This window comes from Oryzias latipes, chromosome 2 (genome assembly GCF_053564925.1).
Source record: "Oryzias latipes strain Hd-rR chromosome 2, Olatipes_Hd-rR_3.1".
Taxonomy (NCBI): Eukaryota; Metazoa; Chordata; class Actinopteri; order Beloniformes; family Adrianichthyidae; genus Oryzias; species Oryzias latipes.
In genome coordinates, this window is record NC_136238.1 from 13,323,084 (window position 1) to 13,344,095 (window position 21,012).

Sequence of the window (21,012 nt, forward strand, 5' to 3'; positions counted from 1 at the left end):
CTTCTAGTTTGATGTTTTCATATATTTTACAAGCTACCTTTTCAGTCATTAATGGAATAAGCAAAAGCTACCATTTGAATTTTTGTGTCTTCTCTTAAGACTCCCTAAAAATCCTAAAATGTTGATTCTATTTCCCCCACAACTGTTTTTTTTTCAATTCATTTTCCACCCAGTGCCTTCGTTAGCTTTCATGTATTCTCAGATTTAAAAAAAGGACTATATATATATATATATATATATATATATGTGTGTGTGTGTGTGTGTGTGTGTGTGTGTGTGTGTGTAATGTTGTCGATGTACATCACTCACTCACCTGCGAATAAATTCAGCCTGCATGCAAAATATGCTTCCAAAAAGAACTTTTATTTTGGAAATTCTAGATTTTTGTGGGTTTTTTGTTTTCTTTCCTGCCACATCTTTGGTTATAACAAAAAAGAGAAGAAAAAAAAAAGTCACTTGTCACATTTTGCAAACCGATACATAGTGAGGCGTAACATGAGCTTGAATCACATTGATGATCCGGTTCCAACTGTAAAGCAGTCACATGTTATACCAGTAGTTACAAAAATAAGAGAAATCTCTTGCACCTTCGAGTAACAAAAAACCAAAGAAAAAAGGAAAAATAGAAAATAAAGAAACATTCACAAAAAAATATGTCCTTTATTCTTTTGGCTTGAAAATCAAATGACCAAATGAGCAGACAGTAGTCACGTCTTGCATGCAGTTCACTGAAACACTACAAGCGCAATGAGATGGCTACTGGTTGTTTCATGGTTTGTATCTACAAAAATGGGGACCGTACTTGTGTTTCCTGTGTTACAATGCAGAAAAAAGAAAGAAAAAAACACTCGTATCTACAGTAAAAATGTTATTTATTATCGGTTTAACTACAAGCAACCCGCTGAGCCCAGTTGCACTGAAACACTCGCTCACATGAGGATGGAAGGATGACATTCTCGCAGTTTTTTGTTCTAGCAAAGGGGGAAAAAGTGGTATCTTCTATTCAATTCAATAGAAAATTCAAGATTTTTCTTTTAGGAAATGATCATTAAAAAAAAACTACACATCTAAAAATGACTTAAAAGCAACCTCAGATGAACTTTAGTCTGACTGGACTATCAATTCAAGTTTGGTAGTTATGTTATAAGGCCAAGCAACATGCAGTTTATCATGCTGCAGTGAGAAAATCATTCAAAAGTGGAAAAACATTCAACACAGCTGACAATCTTAAGAGTGAAAGACACAAAAAAGATCACATTTCGATGTCTACGGGCCTCAGTTAAGATGCTAATGACAGAAAGACAAGACCTCACTAGGTCATTAAAAACAAAAAAGGTCCTTCCATTTTATAGGAATGAAAATACGTAAAATTAATTCAAAAATCAACTCGGAAAAGTCCATTCTAAAATGTTCTACCATGTTTTAACTATGGAAGATAATTTAATATGTTAGTTAGGTTTTTTTTTTTAAGTACATACATTTTTATTTGATTTTCTTTCAGTTATTTAAATAAAAATAAATAAATGAGAAAAAAAAAGATTTTAGATTAGGAAGACGTCCTACCCTACGATTTTTGTGCTTTCTGCATTATTTTCAACAGATGCCCTTATTTTGGGTGTTTAAACAGATGTCAGAAGTTACTTCCTGGGTCAAAGTTCAACTGCTGTCAAGACTCTTTCTCAGCACCTAATTGGTAAGATTATTTTAGCTTTGTAAAAGTGAAAAAACAATGCAGTTGTGTGACTTTTTGATGATTATTTTTTTGTAAAAACATAAAAAAATGTACTTATAAATAAAAGAGTTTTGGGGACGTTTTTAAAATTATGCAAAGCTACTTCCTGTTAGCTTCATGATAGCCTGGACACCTGTGGAAAAATTAGCAGTGAGAAAACTGTCCTTTCTGTCATGCCATTGGCTTGTAATACCAGTGAAATTGAAAAAAAAATTACATATATTAATAGAAATTTTGAATCATATCATTAAATTAAAATAAAGAAAATATTATTATGGACACAGTAAACTTTTTCTCACATTGTTAAGTCATTGCCTCTATGAGTTTTTTCTAAGGTAATATAATATTAAGCTTTTTCTAAAATATTTTCGCTACTTAAAAGAGTAAAACATAAATGTTTGACCAGAACAATCATTCTTACACTTAATCTGTCCTAAGTTACAGCAATTTTTTTAGCACATTTCATTGTGTTTACCCAACTTATTGATAAATTATCATATTTAAATGGAAAAAAATGATCTAAATTTCAAAATGAAGCTTAAAAAACTCTGCTGTATTAAATAGATAAATGTGAGTGTTGTTTATTTTATTTCGTTGCATTCAATTATGTTCTATGTATCGGTTCTTATGCCAATGATGCAAAACTGTACATAACATAAAATAAAAACATAAAGGACTATTTGTTTCTTTCTTTTTTTTTTATATAGCAAAAGGTATTTGTCTTGCATGAGGAAAGACAAATTTGCCTAACTGATTCAGCATATGGACAGAATAACCTGTCAAGCATGGCAGTGGAAGAGCCATGACATGGGCTTGTTACAGAGTGACGCAAACTAGTGTTGACTCTAAACTTACTATGTAACAAACTATACCATAGAAGACAATTAATGGTTAAAAACATTAAAAAAATGAAACATCAGAGCTTAGCTAAAAAAATAAAAAAAATAAAAAATAAACGCAAAAGTTCTTCCCAAGACCTAAAAAAGGGAATGGCTTTAAGTAACTGCTCTACAGGCCACTGAATCCCATACTTCTGCCATCTAGTTTTTCTTTATTTCAACTGAGTAACATTTCATGGTTTGTTCATCTGAGGTTGAACTTATCAAAACATTTTCCTGAACCCCCTATCATTGAAAGAGAATGCACTTTTCTCCCCCTTCCTTTTCCAAATGACTGCAAAGATAAAGAGCCAAACACACTCCCTCAAAAACACACACACGCTGACATGGACGACTGCCACATGTGGTTTTGACACAGCAGTGGGGATAAAAAGTGCTCTTACATCAAATGTAAGTGTGATGCATACTGTGGGCCCAAATAACTATATTATTCACAAACCAAACCACTACATTAAACCACTCGCGTCTCAATTTTAACAACATGAATGGCATACAAACATCTGTGATATTATAACTTTTTATATGTGATATATTATTTTCCAGCTTCAAAGCAGTTAGAAAGACTGACGTGTTTCTTACAAGAGCCGTGGGAGATGTGGAGGGGAGGTGGGACGAACGTCGTGTACGCCGCAATACAGCGGCCGATGACAGCAGAACCCATAGAGATATTTGCTGCTTGACTTTCCGACCAAGAGTTGGATGACAAAATCAAAATCCCTCTAAAAGAGTCTGAGGAAAATGTTGATGTAAACCTTGTTGTCCAGTAGCTTTTAAATAAACTATTTGTTTTTAACAAGATGGCCACAAGCACACCAATGTCTGACTGAAATACCTCTAAATCCAGCTTCCTGTAGTCAAGCTAACACCCGGATGATGTTGGGGTCTCAACAGGATATGACCCAACTGGACCCAAGGCACTCTTGAACGAACTCCAAACTTTTTGCAGTGTTAGAACCCATAAGTGTGAGACGATGTAGAGATTCGCAATAATAAAATGCCCTTTTTAGAAGTAAACTGTTGGAACTGGACATTAAAAAATGAGATGATTAGATTTTCCTTAACAATAATATAATCTAGTGGTTGTACACAAATGTAAACTGTACCAAAAGGTGTCTGGTTTCTTACTTTAATATAATTCAAAACCTTATGCCAATATGGGGTCAACTATCTTAAATCATATTGCTAAATTTACAGACTTCACAAAAAACGTTTTGGTACATGATCCAAATAGGATCATGAAGTTTTTTTCTTCTTATTTTTTTTCGGGTTTTACTTACTTTAATATTAGGTTGTGTAGTGCAATGTACCTTTTTCTAAACTGATGAAAAACAGTCAAAGCAATTGGTCGACTTGTAAAAATATTTTTTTTTTTGTCGATTTGAACATTCAAAATTCAAGGACCTTTCCACTAATATTGTAGTTTTGTTGTTGCAAAAACACTTTCTGGCCTGTCCTTTGCATTACTCTAAAAAATAATTGTGTGGGGCAATATCTCAGCAACGAAGCACATCTAAGCTATAGCAGCTACTACAAGAACTACAGGCTTTCATAAAAGAAAATGGTTTTTTTACAAGACCTCTGAAGATGGCCCTGGTAAACATTACTGAAATTAATTTCCTTTAGGACTAGACAATTTCTTTTTTCTGGTAAACTGTGCAGCAGCTTATGAAGGTCATAAGGATTGCAAAAGATGAATTTTCATCTCTAATAACAGCAGTCTGCCACTGAAAGACACAAGATAACACTGGATACACTAGATAAATAGTGGCATGACGTGCTTGGTGATAAGAAGCTGTCAATGTTTGCAGACTTACTTAGCGAATATTAGCATTAGCTGCAGAAGTCATCAAAGAGCTAGTTAGCTTGTACAGATTTATGTCCAAACATCATAGCTACATTTTTTAGTTACCTAAAAATAGGCTGCTGATGTTTGGATTTTTAATGTCAACTTTCTATAAACTGGAGAGTATTGTGTTTTTCCATTATCTTTAAAAGAGACACTCTTATCAGACCAGCGCTCTTTAGGTTAGCATGGACTCTAATGGAAACAAGAGTGGTTTCAACCTTGTCATCAAAATCTTGGCAAAAAGCATCTAGGAAACATTTTCCGTGATGTCGTTTCAGAACGATTTGAATTGGTCTCATTTCTCTTGCTTGCTTACATTCAGCTTTTTCTTTATTTTTAAGACAGGTGTTTTACTGAAACAGACGCATAGCAGTCCAGATAGAAGCACAATGCACTGATGAGATATCAGTGGGTGCAGATTATCTGTCGGATGCACTTATGCGGAAATGTTTCAGGATACTGCAAGAACCAGCGGGGTTCTAACACCGACCTGGCACGGTACAAGCATCTGGTGGTTTGCAGTTTCCAGCATCGATTCTGTCTGCCCTTGATGGTTGAACAACCGTGAAACAGTAAAAGCAGTAGACAAACCGTCAAATTATAAAGAATAAAATTATATTTCTCATAAAAAAGAAGGCCCGCCCCCAAAAAGGAAAAATAAAAAGATAACTTCTTTTTGTGATACAGCCATTGTTAAATTCAAGACACTGGATTTAGAGTAGCAGCAGCACTAGCTACAAACAACTTAACAGTACACTCAAGTGTGTCAGATAGTTAACAACGACCAAAAAGAAAATCACAAGCGTTTTGGAGAGAGGCTGCTCTATGTTCCACATGTTCTCTGGCAGTGTCTGCTGGATAACTTTCCTCCTTACTCCCCTTGGGAAGATTCCCACGTTTTTGTACGTCCCCATAACGGCAGCCCTGTTTCAGGCCTCCCAGGCAGAGCATTCTTCATCTCTCAACAGTCAACAGGCAAGCACATTTCTCCTATACCCACTCTAGAAGCTGTAAACAAATTTCCCTCATAGCTCGGATGTGTTTTCTTTGTCTTTTTTTAAGAAGTCTATTACTTTTTGTCTGTCAAGTCTTTTCCTTTGTTTTCTTTTTCTCTATTTTCTTTTTCATATTTGTCCTTGTCAGACTTGGTCACGCTGTTGTAGGAGGGCGGGGAAGCCGTAGAAGGCGTCATGTCTGTTTTATCAGATGTGGAGGTCTCGTTAAACTTGCTTATGACCATCACGTCTTTGTCTGGATCTCGCATGCTGTTCTTCAGCTTCTCCTTGTACATGGCAGAGGCCTTTTTCATGGCCTGGCGGATCAGGTAGTGGCGGAAGGCTCTCTGGATGATTATGGCCGACATTTCCTCTTGCTTGCGACGCAGCGTGGTGGTGATGGGTTCGTAAGACACCTTCGATGGGTTGGAAGCCATGAAGCGATCTTCCATCTGCCCTCGTAACACGTCCATCTCACCCCCTTCACCCAAAACTCTCTTGGTGAAAGCAAAAAGGATGTCGAGGCAGTGGATCCGTTCACCACTTACCATTGGCAGATCCATTGAAACCAGCTGAATCATGTTAGGCTTGGGTATCCGCAGTGGTGGGTCTAGAGCATCTGCAAAGTCAGAGAGCTTACAGTACTCCACAAACTGTGTGGCGTCTGGATCAAAGCGTTCCCACACCTCATAAAACATTTCGAAATCATCCTCACTTAGAGGCTCTGCGCTCTCCTCTGTGGCCACACTGAAGTTCTCCAGGATAACAGCAATGTACATGTTGACCACTATGAGAAAGCAAATGATGATGTAGCTGACAAAAAAAAATATGCCGACTGATGGGTTCCCACAGTTGCCTTTGTAGTTGTTGCCTGGGTGCTCCAGTTGGCTGTCACAGTCAGGTTCCCTTTTGTTCAGTATTGGAGCAAGAAGGCCATCCCAACCAGCAGAGGTGGTGATCTGAAACAAGCAGATCATACTGTTCCCGAAGGTCTCAAAATTGAACATGTCGTCGATTCCTGATTCTTTTTTCACGTATGCAAAGTTGGACATCCCAAAGATGGCATAGATGAACATGACCAGGAAAAGAAGAAGGCCTATGTTAAACAGGGCAGGAAGGGACATCATCAAGGCAAAGAGAAGCGTCCGAATGCCCTTGGCGCCTTTAATCAAGCGGAGGATCCGACCAATCCGTGCTAGTCGGATCACTCGAAACAGGGTTGGGGACACAAAGTACTTCTCGATGACTTCGGATAAAAACATACCTGAAAAATACCAAAGAAGTCACATTTAGTCATGTGATCAACTTAGCAAACCGTTTCAAGACTTAGAGGAATTTAGAAGACCCCCTTACCTACAATCGAAAGAATCACCACCACAAAATCAAAGATGTTCCAGCCAATGGTAAAGTAATAGTGCCGCAGAGAGATTATTTTGAGAACACATTCCCCAGTAAAGAGCACAATGAAAACCAGGTTGATCCAGTAGAGGATCTTGTCCATCTCCTTCGTCTGGTCATCTGTCTCAACCATCATAGTCACCATATTAAGGCAAATAAGTATCATAATCACAATGTCAAAGGCCTGTTTTGTGATGCAGTCAAACACACAGCCTTGGAATGCGTTCTGAAAGCAGGACAGAGAACAGAAACATTTAGGTTGCTCTACGCCTCAGTTGCTTATCAGTTAGACCCAGGGCAGGGTGCAGACTTACTGCTGGACGAGGAATAGGTTTTTGTGGTTTCTTGGAACCCAGCTTCTTCATAGCGTTGTAATATTTCTTCTGTTCTTCTGTCATAAAGATGTCCTGACCTCCCAAGTGAAGGAAATACAAAAAACTGGTTACAACCAATTTCATGAATTTTCATTATCTCAAAAGAAAGAATATATAGATAGATATAAGTCAAAATAAGCTGAATAACTAAATTGCATAAGATGGTTATTTGTTTGTCAAGAAAAGAATAAACATTTCTTGTCTCCTGAAAAACTGATACCATTAGGCAGTTGATGCAGCTTATTTTCTATAAATGGTTTAGTTTTTAGCCCTATTTTGCGGAGATCAACTTTGTGAACATCAAGGAGTGGTATAACAGGTGAAGAGGTTGCTTTGATCAATAATGATTCTGTTGCACATGTGTTGTGACAAATTGTTTAAGCTTTATTTACATGGGGAGGCCATGGAGTAGTGTTAGAGCAGTCGACCTCTGATCGGATGATTGCAAAATTGGTTACCGGACTGCCCTCCTATGCGTCAAAGTGTCCTTGGGCAAGACAGTGAGCCCACATTACCTCTGGTGGTTGTAGGTTGGCCCCAGTGATATGCAGCGGAGCCACCAACTGTACTATTTTTTTACTGGGATTTGTTGTTGTTGAATCTTAAATGTAAATGTGTCTTGCACCTCTCGGCCACCGTAATATCCTTAAAAAATAACAAATCAATCCTTTAAACTTTTTATTTTTTTACACAAACACCTGGTTTATAATCTTACTGCTACACATTAATACAAGTATTTGTGCATTTCCTGTATTTGTCTTTTATTTTGAAACCACCATGGTCACTTTGCTGTCTTTAATGGCCCTCACAGATTCGTACGGGAGGCACCAGTCACAGCCTCAGAGCTGTTCAGTGAGCATGTAATGTGTATCTGGAAGAAGTACTGGTGTCAACACTGAACTACCATCTGTGTGCTGCTCTGGCTGCAGGACAGCACCACAGTCATTGATACAGTTTCTAAGACAACTCAGACCAGTTGACGGAGAAACTGTATCAGTCAACTGTAATAGTGGAGGAGGGAAACAGATTTGACACCCCCTCCACTTCGTTCTTTATGTCACCCTCCCCCATCTTCTGGGCGTTCCCAGTTGTTTGCTCTTAGCGGAGTGGAGGGAGTGTTCCCAGACGACATCTGCTGCAACGCTGGTGCATGTGTGAGGCAGGCGGGGTGTTCTCTGTGACTCATGCTCCAGTAGCAATCCTGGGCAGCAACAGGCCCTCACCAAGCAGCAGCTGATCATTACTCTGTTGAGCATCTCTTTTAATCCTGGGGCTCTGGCTGAGAGGGGCACATTTTAGCTTGGTTCTGCGTTTATTTGGCTCGGCATGACAAAATCCTTGCTAAATCAGGAGATGAGCAAAGCTAACAGCAGTACAGCGTTCCGACGTGTATTTGCGTTTCACTATTTTCGTTTCACGTATTTGCATGTTACTCTCCTCCAATTCATCAAAAAAATGTAGTTCAAAATCCTTGTATAGGACTATTGTGCCCAAAGAAGTTGTTGTGGGGCTTAGTTAAACAGGGATGAATAGCACGCCGGCCCGTCAGTTTTAGGACAGTGAATTGGATTGCTGCTATGAATTGTATCAGCAACCACAAATAATAATGAGTCGAATCCTCGTTAAAATTAACCCTTGCACCCCTACTGTTCAGTTTCCACCTAGCATGTCTCTTTAAGGCAGTGTTTTTCAACCTTTTTTGAGCCACGGCACACTTTAACCTTGACAAAAATCCCGCGGCACACCAGTATCCCAAAAAAAAATAAAAAAGCAGAAACTCATAGTCTGTTTTGATCTACAGCCCCCCCCCCCCCCCCCCCCCGGCAATCTGACTTGCATTTTTGTGATAATTGTGGCAGAAAAAGCAGGAAGTTGCAGATGTTTTTCTAAAAGATGTAATAAAAGTTAAGTTACATACAAGCTGTATGTTTGTTGTGTTTTCAAGACGCTGTCCCTTTAAGCCAATGCATCATGGGAGATGTAGTGTGAAAACTGCGAGAAAACGGCAGAAAGACTCGCGTCTCTGAGCTTCATGGTTTTGTTCACTTGTTCCACGGTCTGATACCGGATTCTGTGGAAAGCTACACCGCTAAAGACGAGCTTTAGCTGGTGTTTTTGTCGGAACTGACTTAGTTATGAGCTAATTTGGAACAAGGAAGTGGAGACTTTAACCACTTCTGATTGGTCAGACTGATGACATGTGATTAAGCCTTCAAGAATGATTAGTGGAGTCGTGGAGACAGTAAAAGCTGCGGGACTTTTCCTACACAGTTATAGCTGCAGCTATTTCGCGTTACCGTCATTCTTATCAAAATGTCTTTAATAGAATCAAATAAACACAAAGAAAAAAGTATTTTATGATCGTTTATATTCCTAACTACTCAGTGTTTTATCAGGACCTGTTTGGATGAACAAAGAGCTGATTTCCTGGAGATGGGAAATGCTTTTAGATCAGTTAATGAGGGCAATTTTCCACGGCACACTTGACCATCTCCCACGGCACACTAGTGTGCCGCGGCACACTGGTTGAAAAACACTGCTTTAAGGTCAAACTATAGGTAAGCTCCTTTGACATTGTTTCACAAATCAAGTTTCCCAGTTGTCTAAAAAATTACCCACTCTAATAATCTATTTAAACACTATAACAAAGTGACTGTCTTGCCATTCTATTTTAGCAGTTTCTATTCCAGGGGTGCCAAAATCCAGGCCTAGAGGGCCGGCCTCCTTCTAGTTTTCTAGAAACCCTACCTAATCTGCTGTTGATTACCTGGATCAGGTGTGTTTAGTCAATAAGGAGCTTCAATGGCAGGTTGGGTGGAAAACATTTAGGACACTGGCCCTTGAGGCCTTGATTTGGACAACCCTGTTCTAGAGTAATCTGAGATTCTACCGAGCACGCATATTTTAGTGTTAGGAGACAGCCGAACATTAAAGATGGAAGGTTGCGACGATGAGTGTTAAAGTTTTTGATGCAGCTTAAACACTTTTGAGGCATGAAGGTCTCATGTTACCAAGACTCTGCCCAAGAATACCAAAATATACCATCTGTTTCCCTTTCCCACTGGTCTGAGAAAATGTGTCAGTGACTGTGGTGTTGCAAAATAAGGCACATGAATTTGAAACAATTCAACATTAACTTCCATGAAGTTATGCGTTAAACAATAATCTTGTTTTACATACATTTTTTAACAGATGTCAGATGCTTTCATCAACATTGGGGTGGGATCATGAAAAATCCTTTGAGGTAAAAAGAAGTACCTCAAAGTTAACAATATATGAGCAAAAGTGCAAATAAAAGAAACTCATCTTCTTCTTTTGCTGGTTAAAGTTGTCGATGATGACACCAATGAAGAGGTTGAGGGTAAAGAAGGAGCCAAAGATGATGAAAATGACGAAGTAGAGGTACATGTACAGGTTCACTTCATACTGAGGCTGATCCTCCAACTAGATGCAGAGAAGAATGGACAAGACACACCAGTTTACATAACTTATTAACACATAAGAACAGTCTAAGGTTAGCAGACATCTAATTCTTAATTATGACTAGTAGTAGTAGTAGTTCCTTAAGCTGTTTTGTTAATCTCTCAGTCCAATTTTCAAGAACGTTTTTTCAATGGAAATTAGTTATAAATCTTCCAACTGCTAACAAAAAATATTTTATCTTACATTGTCACAAATGACTCTGGAGAAGTGACTTACATCTCTAGAGTCAACAGCTGCATACATGATGTCCATCCATCCCTTAAATGTTGCCTGGAAGCAGAAAAAAATAATTTTGATCTTCAAGCAATTTTTAGAAAAGCCTTCTTCCTATTTTCCTTTACTGACAGTCAACTAATACAATTTTTTGTGCAAAAACAACAAAAAACTTGACCATAAATGCAATTACATTTAATTAGCACTCTCTTAATGGAGTTGCAAGATGGCAGCTTATTTGATTCTTTAAAAAAAAAAAAAAACAGACAAAGGTAGAGCATTTGTAGCAGAAAATGTTGCAACCTCCCACTTTCCAGCACCCATATCCTTTCAACTCCACTGGAAGGCATTCTGACCACATCCCAGTGGGATTGAAACATCAATGTCACTCTGTTTCTTGTCCTGGTGCACTTGTTTTTTGCTAGTTTAGTAGTTGCTTGTTTTCAGTGTCTCTTGATTGAATAATTGGCCAGAAGTTTTTATCCTTCTGTCAGATTTCAGTATTATTACAATTTAATTTGTCAATGATTCTCTAAAGCCATGGATTAATATCACATTCGTGGTACCATGTGTTACTGCAACTCACCACTTGCAACAAAGCGAGATAACCGGCTCCCACATTGTCAAAGTTGATTTTAACATTTTTCCAGCGAGCACTATCGTTGACCAGCAGCAGGCACTGTGACTTGTTGTTGACGATGTCGATGGGGAACATTTCCTCTGTAGTGGTGTTGATACAGTGGTAGTATTTTCCGGCAAACAAATTTACACCCATGATGCTGAAGATGAGCCAGAAAATGAGGCAGACCAGGAGCACGTTCATGATGGAGGGGATGGCTCCCAGTAGGGCATTCACCACCACCTGGACAGGTTCAACAAAGAGGAATTCAACAGGACTGTGCATGTCAGCATGCTTAATACCGTTACATTATTTAACTCTAAAACGTTTACATGTATTTCTAAAATCCTGATGCTTTTAGGATATCTGTTTTATCACTTCGCCCATGCCTTAATCAAGAATTATAGGAGGCCTTCATGACATACATGTCTACAGAGATCATTTAACATGACAGTTGGGAAGAAGGTGGATAGGTGAAAAGGTTCAGATTCGATAGGTAAAAAAAGCAAAACAGAAAAAAACCTTAGAGAGGCGGGATGAAGTCACAATATTTTGTTTGACTGCAAATGGAAAAAAAGACACATAAAAGAAAAAAATTACAGATCAAAGGAACAACACAAGCAACATCAGAAAACAAAGCTTGATAACATCTATAAACAGTAATGCATTGGCACAATATGAAGAAAGTCATGCAGAGAGAAAAGCAGAGTTGAATTACAAGGAGAAGATAGCATTACAGAAAGTCAACTAGCAGACCTAGATTCATTTCAAATAACTATAGGCAAATTAAACAATTCAATGCTGACTTTCATGAAGTTATGCGTTAAAGTAGGATTTTTAAAAAGTAAGCAGAGTAAGGAAGCACTGACATTTTTCTTTTTGTTTTCAATGAATTTTTCTCTCAACAGTCACACATTGTTTCCTCAGTGCAGAGGACTACCCTTAGATATAACATGTTTGTCACTGATAAGCTAACAATAAATAAAAAACTTTATCCTTATTGGAATAATTTGAAATGCACAAATAATTTAATATAAATCATCACTATGTTACAAATCATAAAAACTACAAAAAAAATTACCGGCGAGGAGCGGAACAATAAGATCCAAGAACTACAACGAGGCTATGCTGCACAGCAGATGTTTACAAAAAATGGCTTAATCCAGTGAAGCTGTGACAGAAGCTAGCTACGTTGAGGCTTTGTAAATTGCCCGGCGTAGCAAGCCCTTAAGTGACGGGGAGTTTGTAAAAAGAATGTAGGCTGAAAGTTGCTGACATTGTTTGTCTACAGCAAAAAAAAAACTTTGAAGAATTAAGTCTATCAAATGATACAATTACTAGACGAGTAGAAGATCTGGGCAGCAACCTCCGACAGCATCTGGTTAACTGCACAAATGACACTTGGTCATTAAAGTTATCAAAAACAACTTTTTCTGTTTATGCATTTTTTTCACCAAAATTGGCCCCCAGTCTAAAATCGAGTTCTTGATTTGGCCCTCCGCTAAAAAAAACTTTGAGAACCCCTAGTTTGAATAGAAGGCTGCCACTGCTTTAGCTCTTCATGTATTTAGCTTTAGGACTTAACCTATGCGTAGGGATAAGATAAAAGCCTCTAAAGAGCCACTCTAATCTATTTTAAAAGTGTTCCCAGTCATCTATAACTATGATTGTGCCACTTTTAGCCAAAATTAGTTGTGGGCGGGACCGCCCCCCTACCCCTCTGCATTGTTTGTGCCCCACCCAGCATATTTCCTTTGTCCCAAATACAATCTTTAATCAAACTGTGTTTTCTCTCTTCTCCTTATTCACAACGATGTGAATAAAGAAATACTCTTAAGACCTGCTTAATCTTCTTTACAAATGTCTTCCGTCATCAGAAAAATGCCATGACAACATGTTAAAATCACCCAAAACACAATTTTCATCGGTGTGGGTCTTTAAAACAACAATACATTTTTCTTAACTTTTTTAGCTTCGCTTAATATTTATTGTTAGTAAACAGAATATTTCCTCCTTCTTTCTTAGTTGAGGTTTTAGCCTGTCCACAGATATTTGCAGTTCACAACCCTGATGTTCTTACCCTCATGCCCTCAAACCGAGACAGGGCCCTGAGGGGCCGGAGAGCTCGTAGTGTCCGCAGAGATTTGATGGCGCTGAGCTCAGAGTAACCCAGGGCATTTGCCACAAGGCTGACCAAGGACACCTGAAAGGTATTTATATCATAGAAGGAGTGAAACAAAATCATGTATGTTTACTATTAGCCAAACAGTTTCACAAAAAGTTAAATAAATAGCAAAAAAAAAGTATATTCTCTAAAAAGTTTTTTATTCTAACAACTTTAAAACAGAAATATCAATAAGACTGTTTTTCTTTGAACACTCACATCTACAATGAGGAAGTCCAGCCAACACCAAGCATTGGTAAAGTACTTAACAAATCCATACGCCACCCACTTCAACAGCATTTCCAATATGAAGACATATGTGAAGACTTTGTCTGCATACTCCAGCACTGTTTTTATGGTTCGTCTTTGCTCAATATAGACATCCTCAAATGCCTGCAAAGGATGCAAAAACAAAACAAGTAAAAAAATTCAACAATTTGCTAGAGAAATTGTCAAAAACAGCACACAGTAAGGTCTCTAGCACCTACTTACCAGAGCTCCACTACTAAGCAGAATCATGAAGATAATGAAAGATTCGAACCAGTTGTGCTCCACTATGATGAAGCAGGTTTTCCTGAGTGTCCACCAGCTCTTAAAATTGTTTGCTTCCTCATCGATCTGGCAGCACTGAAATCGGCTTACACAGCCTGTACACATGAACAAAACAGGAATGAGCAACGCCCCCCTTAAAATGAAGAAACATAACTCTGAGACAAATTTATTATTTCTTGACACATTTTTGCAGTCACCTATTTTTCTACTGAAAACAAGTCTTGGACACTAATGCCACGTTCACACCAGCCTCAGCAATGTGTGTTCAAGCAAAGTCTATGTAAATGTGCATAAATGCGTGTTTTGGGCTTAGGGGTTCAAAACTCTTGCGTTCATGCAATGCTACGCAGTATTTTAGGTTCATTTTCAGGCTCTATATACAGAAAACGCAGCCATTGATTGTATGTTGAAAATTAAACCAGTTGAACTCTGACTAATCAGGGACTTGACTTTGATATGGGTTGTGTCGTTTGTGTCTGGCCGAAATTGAATAACACCAAGTATTTCATATATCAGAATAGAGCTGTTAAAGAAAAAGACTGGAGCAAGATTCGCAAGATTTGCACTGCTTCAACATTTCACACCAAGCCTATTCCAACTGTGAATAGATCTGCTAGTATTGACTAGCGACAGTCTAGTTTGAACACAGTATGCTAAAAGCGCATTTAAGAACCAGCGTTCAGCGCGTTCTTGAATGGGCATCAGTTGCCTGGTACCTTGAGTGGTAAGGTGAAAGGCTACCATCCAGGAATCCAGGGTTTGATTCCCAGAGGGGAATGAACAATGGCAACAATCAATGCAATTAACATCATTCCTTGGGCAACCCTTAACGCAACTGCCTACTAGCATGAATGTGCATGAATGATCTCGGTCATGGTCAGAGGGGCCGCAGTCGCGAACTGGCAGCAACTGTCTGCTGTCAGTCTGCCACAGTCTGTTGTGGGTACAACAGTAGCTTACCGTCACCAAGTATAAGTAAGGAGTGAAAGAATAATTTACACTGTAAGCACTTTGAGCAGCTGGAAAAGCACAGATAAATCCAATGCATTATTATTATTTTGAAATGACACTGCATCTCTCTTTGACCATCTATTTATGTACCACACGTGTCAAAGCTGAGAGGCGCATCTGGCCCGTCGAATAATTATATCTGGTCTGCCAGATCATTTTAAATTATTAATATAAATGGCCTGGCAATATCTCGCAGTAGTGTTTTACTTTAGTAAGGAGGATGAGATATTTATTCCATGTTGTGATTATTATGAACTGAACTGAGAACAGCTTAAGATGGATTTTTGACAATGTTGTCAACTCCTTAGTGAGAAAAGTATCAGCTCACACAAAATTGGTCATTGGTGCCATCACTTAATTGGCATATTATTTGGATTAAGTTTTTTGCGGAATATAGTATACCATTATATAAGACACATTAAAATAAGTAAGAACCTTTTAACAATATTTAGTTCTACAGAAAAAAATGGTTGATTTCCAAAAAAAACACTATCTTCTTCGTCACTCCTGCCAAGAATAATCCATTTCAGTTGCACACTATGACTTTGGTGTAAGGTGTATGTCCCCATAATTTGGAAATGTAGCTGGCCGCAAAGGTGAAAAAAACCATATGGGTGTCAAGTTAAGTACAGAACCATCTGATGAAGGATTTGAATCCATGATTCATGTGATGTGTAGATCACAGTTCGCCCACTGCAGCTGCTGGGGCAGTTGACTGTCAGACTGACCGTTCGAGACTACTTTGGGGGGGTGTGCGAAGCCTCACAGCACTACCTTTTCCTGTTCTGCGATAACAGAAATAGCTAAGTAATATGTTCTCACATTTCTGTTTTAACACCAAAAAAGTTTCCAGTGACTCCAGAAGGAGTTTCCAGATTTGTCTTTAATTGCTATTACGATAATAAGTTTGTCCAGGGGATTCAGAACGTTGCAAAATGTAGCAAAAACAACATCTGGGAGCATCTTACTTTACATCAGGTCTTTCAAACACTTCTACCTTCATTATTCCATCTACTTTTTTCAACATCCAATAACCCTTACCTTCTGTAAAGCAGGCCTCTGGGTCCAACGACTCCTCTGGCTCCAACTCCACTGAATCAACCCCATCTCCTGGGGGTCTGATATCAACTGTGCTCCCCTCTGAAGAACTCAGAGGCTGGGGTTCCACATCAAGCTTCTGCATTTGCAAAAAGGAAGATGGAAAAAAAAACACAGTTACATGGCAATACATGATGGGACAGTGACTTGATGAAGCCAACCTTCTGAGCTGGTTATCACTGTAAGTCCCCATTCGCATGTATGCCACAACTGCAACCCTTATAGTGGGGATTTGGCAGAAAAATAGCTCACAGAGTTGGGCTCTTAAAGTCATGACATCATCACATGCAGCATCGATCAAATGTACCTACAGGCTTTGCTATTAGTGTTAACTGATGGCTCCAATCAAATTACAGAGTTTGGTTGAAATGCACTGTGGATACATTTGATGTGACCTCAGTTTGAGGAAGAGTGCATGCAGTATTCCAGTGCATCATCAATTCAAGCCTGAAATAGTTCCAAGCAGAACGTGTGCTGTGGTGTTTTCATGTTCACTGAGAAGCAAGTCCAAATTGTCATTTAATCCATTTCTAAAAATATATCTCTTTTTCCATAAACTCTTTCCCAACCTTCAAAACTTCCACCCCATTCCTTTTTTTCTCAGTGTCATGAAAACACATCATTTCCATTCCTTGAAAGCAGTGTACAAGCTCCCTCTGTTTGCGTTGAGGTATATTGATAACCACATTAGCTTACCAGCAAAAACCAGTACTGCGCACTGTTTATAAGACAGCATGTGGTCTGGCATTGTTTTGACCCATTCATACCTCAATTTGCACCCATGCACACCCAAAGAACATACAGGTCTAAAAATAGGACTTTAAAGGTACAAAGGTTGTTATTGATGTTTAGTTCATTGGTGTTTGTGTTGAATTTTTCAACTCCAACACTTTTAAAAGCCTAACATTGCCTTTTAAATAGATATTATAAAGTCATCTGCATATTGTGAGACGATTTGGTAATGGTTTGCTTGATATTTGGATTTTTTTTTTTTAGAAGGGGCACGCAAACAGGGTATTTGATTCATCCGTCTAGTGTGTGAAGCATCATTGGAACATGTCATCCTAGACAGTGCAGCAGCCCTGATTGCCGTGGGACCCAGCTAATACGGCATGGGAATGATGGAAGCATGCTGCTTACAAGTTCATCGTCTTATGGAAGCTCATTATCCTTCGAATCTTAGTCTTCTTCAACAGAGGCAGTTATATTTGACTTTTTCTGGGTCTGGGACATTAGGCCTGAATCTTAGCCTAACATTTTGTTTTTTATATGGCAACTGAGATTCTAGTGACAACTTCAGTCTCATTTGAACTGTAGATGATAGTTGCAGTGGAACAAAAGTGGATAACACAAGAATGAAAGCAAACAAAGTCATTTTTGAATAATACAGATAATACATCTGTAACGCTTCAACAGGGTCAAAGTAAAACAATTACTTGTTAATGATTTTCACTTTGCTAATTTAATACGTGTTATCTGTTTTGCAACCCTGCAAAAATCAACATTTATCCATTCATGCGTTAAAGTAATCACCTTAGATTCAATGCAAAAAAATCTTTCATCATTCCACTAGTAACACAAAAAATATGACCAAGTTTTTCATGTGCATGGGCTATGAACAAGACAAATGAATTTTGGCAAACTGTAGCAAAATTCATTCCTCCATTCCTTCTTTTGTTTTTGTATTTTCCTTCACCTCCTCGATCTTTATCTTTTTTTACTCTCAAGCTTTGGGGAATGTTTGATGTAAATCAAAACCATTCAAAAACCAAGCAATGGATTCAAAAGGAAAGACCATGTTGGATGAGTTTGTCTTTCAATGGGGGAAAAAAACAATGGTGTTGGTCATTCCTAATGGTTTGTATCTGCAATACAGCCTGATGCTTGGGGGTAAATTATGAAAGGGAAAAAAGGAATTAAGGAAAAACTATTGGGTTACAGCATTGGACTGTGGTACTGCATAGGGTAAAGGGAATGGTATAAAGCAAAGAGGGTGGACAGACCAGGCAAAAAACGAAAAATGGGCAATCCGTTGGAGGTATGAGGAAAAAATATGTTGTAATCTGTAAATGGCAAAGGCAGTCCTCATGTTTAGTGCTATGGTTCAATAAAGTGATCTTACAATTCTTACTGAAAACCTTGAGAGCGCCTGTGAAACAGCTGCAATACAAATGGGGGGGTTAAACAAAGTAAGTCACACACTACAAAGGCAACCTGACCTAAATTCACGTCACAATCGGGGAGACTAGTTAGCCTCACAGAACGACTTAACTCTTAGATTATTTTTGAAAAGAAAAATGAATAAACCCTAAAAATGGCAAACAACATACAACAAACATTTATTCTAACATTTTATGACATCAAACTACATGACAAAAGTCTTATTCACCAACCCCTGGTTTTTTAAGAGTAAAGATCAGCAGTGACGAGAGAGGAGCAGAGCATTATCCATATATAGAGAATGTGGTGTTAGGGCCAGAAATAGTCTCCTGGGTTGTTTTGAATCAGAGGGAATTGGCACCACACCCACGGTGGCAGGTTGATGTCACCATGGAATGCTCTGTTAGACTGACAACACCAAACTGCACACCAAGCATTTGCTGAGGCAGCATACAGTAATATATGCAAATGAGGGTTTGACAGTGTTTTTATTTAAAGACCCACTCCAATTTTGAGGATTTTTGGAGGATTTGAGTATTTTGTTGTTGTTGTCTCTTGATGTAGCATGGTAATACTAGCATGTGGAGTTCATTATTGTAGTTTTAAGTGCCTTTGCTTAGAATGTTGAAACATCACTAATAGTTTCCGTCTTGTGAACTAGCTAACCGTGGCTAAAGCACTACAGTGTTTCCCAGCGTATTCGCGTTTCACTATTTCCGGTTTCACGTATTGGTCCTCTGGTCAAACACAAAAACTCAGCTCAAGACTCTTGAATAAGATTTTTGCATCCGGGAGAGGAGGGGAGCGGAGACGAAGAGCACGCTGGCCTGTTGACGTTCTTGCTGGCTGCTAAGGGATTTTCCCAGCTATTATCACCAGTTCCTGAATCGCTATAACCAAAGTTTGTGCTCCTCCATGGAGAAATGACTTAGAAGTGGCCGGAAAATATTGTGATACGCCGAGAAAGATAATCGCAGAGATTACTATCCTGATCAATGAATGATGGCTGTAACAGGCCTCTACTGGAAGAAGATGCCCTCTCGCACTTAACTGATGAAGGATGAAGCATGGGCTCCTGGCTTTAAGAGACAGAGAGACACTCGTAATGTGCGTTGTAAAGTACGCTACGGTACAGTCAATTGCTTTGAACAAAAAAAAAAACTCTTTATGTTAAGATTCTCTGAATTCCTGTATCCGGCATATTTGCAGGTGTCTTTGGTCCTTAACTCCCGCAAATAGGAGGGGAATACTGTATAGCATAACAGTGAAGCTACACATCACATTATTATTTGGGAATGGATGGCCTTGATTGGGTCAAATAAGAACATGTGGGAGTTTGTAACACAAATAATTTTTTAAAACAAAAAACAGCTTAATGTTCCAAATTTGATTGTAAACTGGTATTTGAAACTCTGAAAACACACCAAGTTCCTTAAATTATCATGAATGTTACTTTAAATAGGAAGGGGGAATTTAAAACTTTCACTACAAAACCATTTTCAGTAAATCTGCTAATCTTTTATATTAAATAATGGATATTTCCGACAAGTCAACTGCTTAGGTGTACATGATCTAGCAGACTTAACAATATATACTAATGGAAACACAGAATATAAACCTGTTGGAGACAAAAGCAGATCTGAGTCACAATGCATCATGGCTTTTTTTCTCCTGCCAACAGCTTTAGAGCTGAGAAAAAGAAAAAAAAAAAGAATATTCCTTCAAAAGCACAGCGTGATTCAAGTACAAATGACTCAGCAGGAAGGTTCTTTTCAATCTGATCGACTGTCTGAAAAGGCCAATCTTTGCGAGCCTCGTTACATACACACCGATTTGTGTTGGGTGTTGATCAAAAACGCATATGAGAAGGATAACCAAGTGTACATAAATCGCAATTCATCTTACCTCTTTGCTGCCCTCCACATCAGATGAGTCGCTGCTGAAATCCTCTGTATTTAAGTTCTCAAAGTCTGACTCGCCCACTGCGATCGGCACAGTGACCGTGAGGCTTGGGTTGTGAATGAAGGACATGTAGTCACATTCCTCCACTGGGTACTTCCCAGGAGTGTCCCCACCAACACTAACCACCAGGCCTCCTCCTGGCCTCCCATTCCCTTCCATCATGTACACTCCAGTCCCGTCTTTGGTGATCTCTAGTGAGGTGTGGTTAGAAATGCAGTTGCCTTTGCCGTTGCTGTGCAGCTCATCCAGAGGTTTGCTCTCCTCCACCAAGCCCGAGCCTTTACCACCGCCACAAAAACACAGGCTCCGCAGCAACTGCCGCACCTTTTTTTTGACAAACGCAATTCCCCTCTGAATGCGGCCTACAGCGATCTGCAGGTTGTTCATCTCACTGTCCTCGTCTGTTGCAGCCAGGTTATCAGCACTGAATGAGCTCAGGAGGAGAGCCAAGAACAGGTTCAGAACCTAAGAGAACAACACATTAAGCAGGAAACTTCAGAACCTTT

At 38.8% G+C, this 21,012-nt stretch overlaps 1 protein-coding gene across 6 annotated transcripts in view; it reads right to left on the bottom strand.

Annotated features, from left to right (window-relative positions):
- Positions 1-342: 342 nt before the first annotated feature.
- Positions 343-21,012, bottom strand: part of scn1lab (sodium channel, voltage-gated, type I like, alpha b) — a 45,514-nt gene continuing 24,844 nt past the window's right edge. For all 6 annotated transcript variants that reach the window (XM_078942992.1, XM_004066661.5, XM_011484196.4 and 3 more), the window contains 11 exons: positions 20,450-20,971; positions 16,328-16,463; positions 14,216-14,370; positions 13,943-14,116; positions 13,640-13,762; positions 11,527-11,802; positions 10,944-10,997; positions 10,551-10,688; positions 7,185-7,289; positions 6,826-7,096; positions 343-6,736 (listed from right to left, as the gene is read on the bottom strand). In XM_078942992.1, coding sequence (XP_078799118.1) covers positions 5,547-6,736; positions 6,826-7,096; positions 7,185-7,289; positions 10,551-10,688; positions 10,944-10,997; positions 11,527-11,802; positions 13,640-13,762; positions 13,943-14,116; positions 14,216-14,370; positions 16,328-16,463; positions 20,450-20,971 — 3,144 coding nt within the window. In that variant the 3' untranslated portion in view covers positions 343-5,546. The remainder of the gene's footprint in view (positions 6,737-6,825; positions 7,097-7,184; positions 7,290-10,550; positions 10,689-10,943; positions 10,998-11,526; positions 11,803-13,639; positions 13,763-13,942; positions 14,117-14,215; positions 14,371-16,327; positions 16,464-20,449; positions 20,972-21,012) is intronic.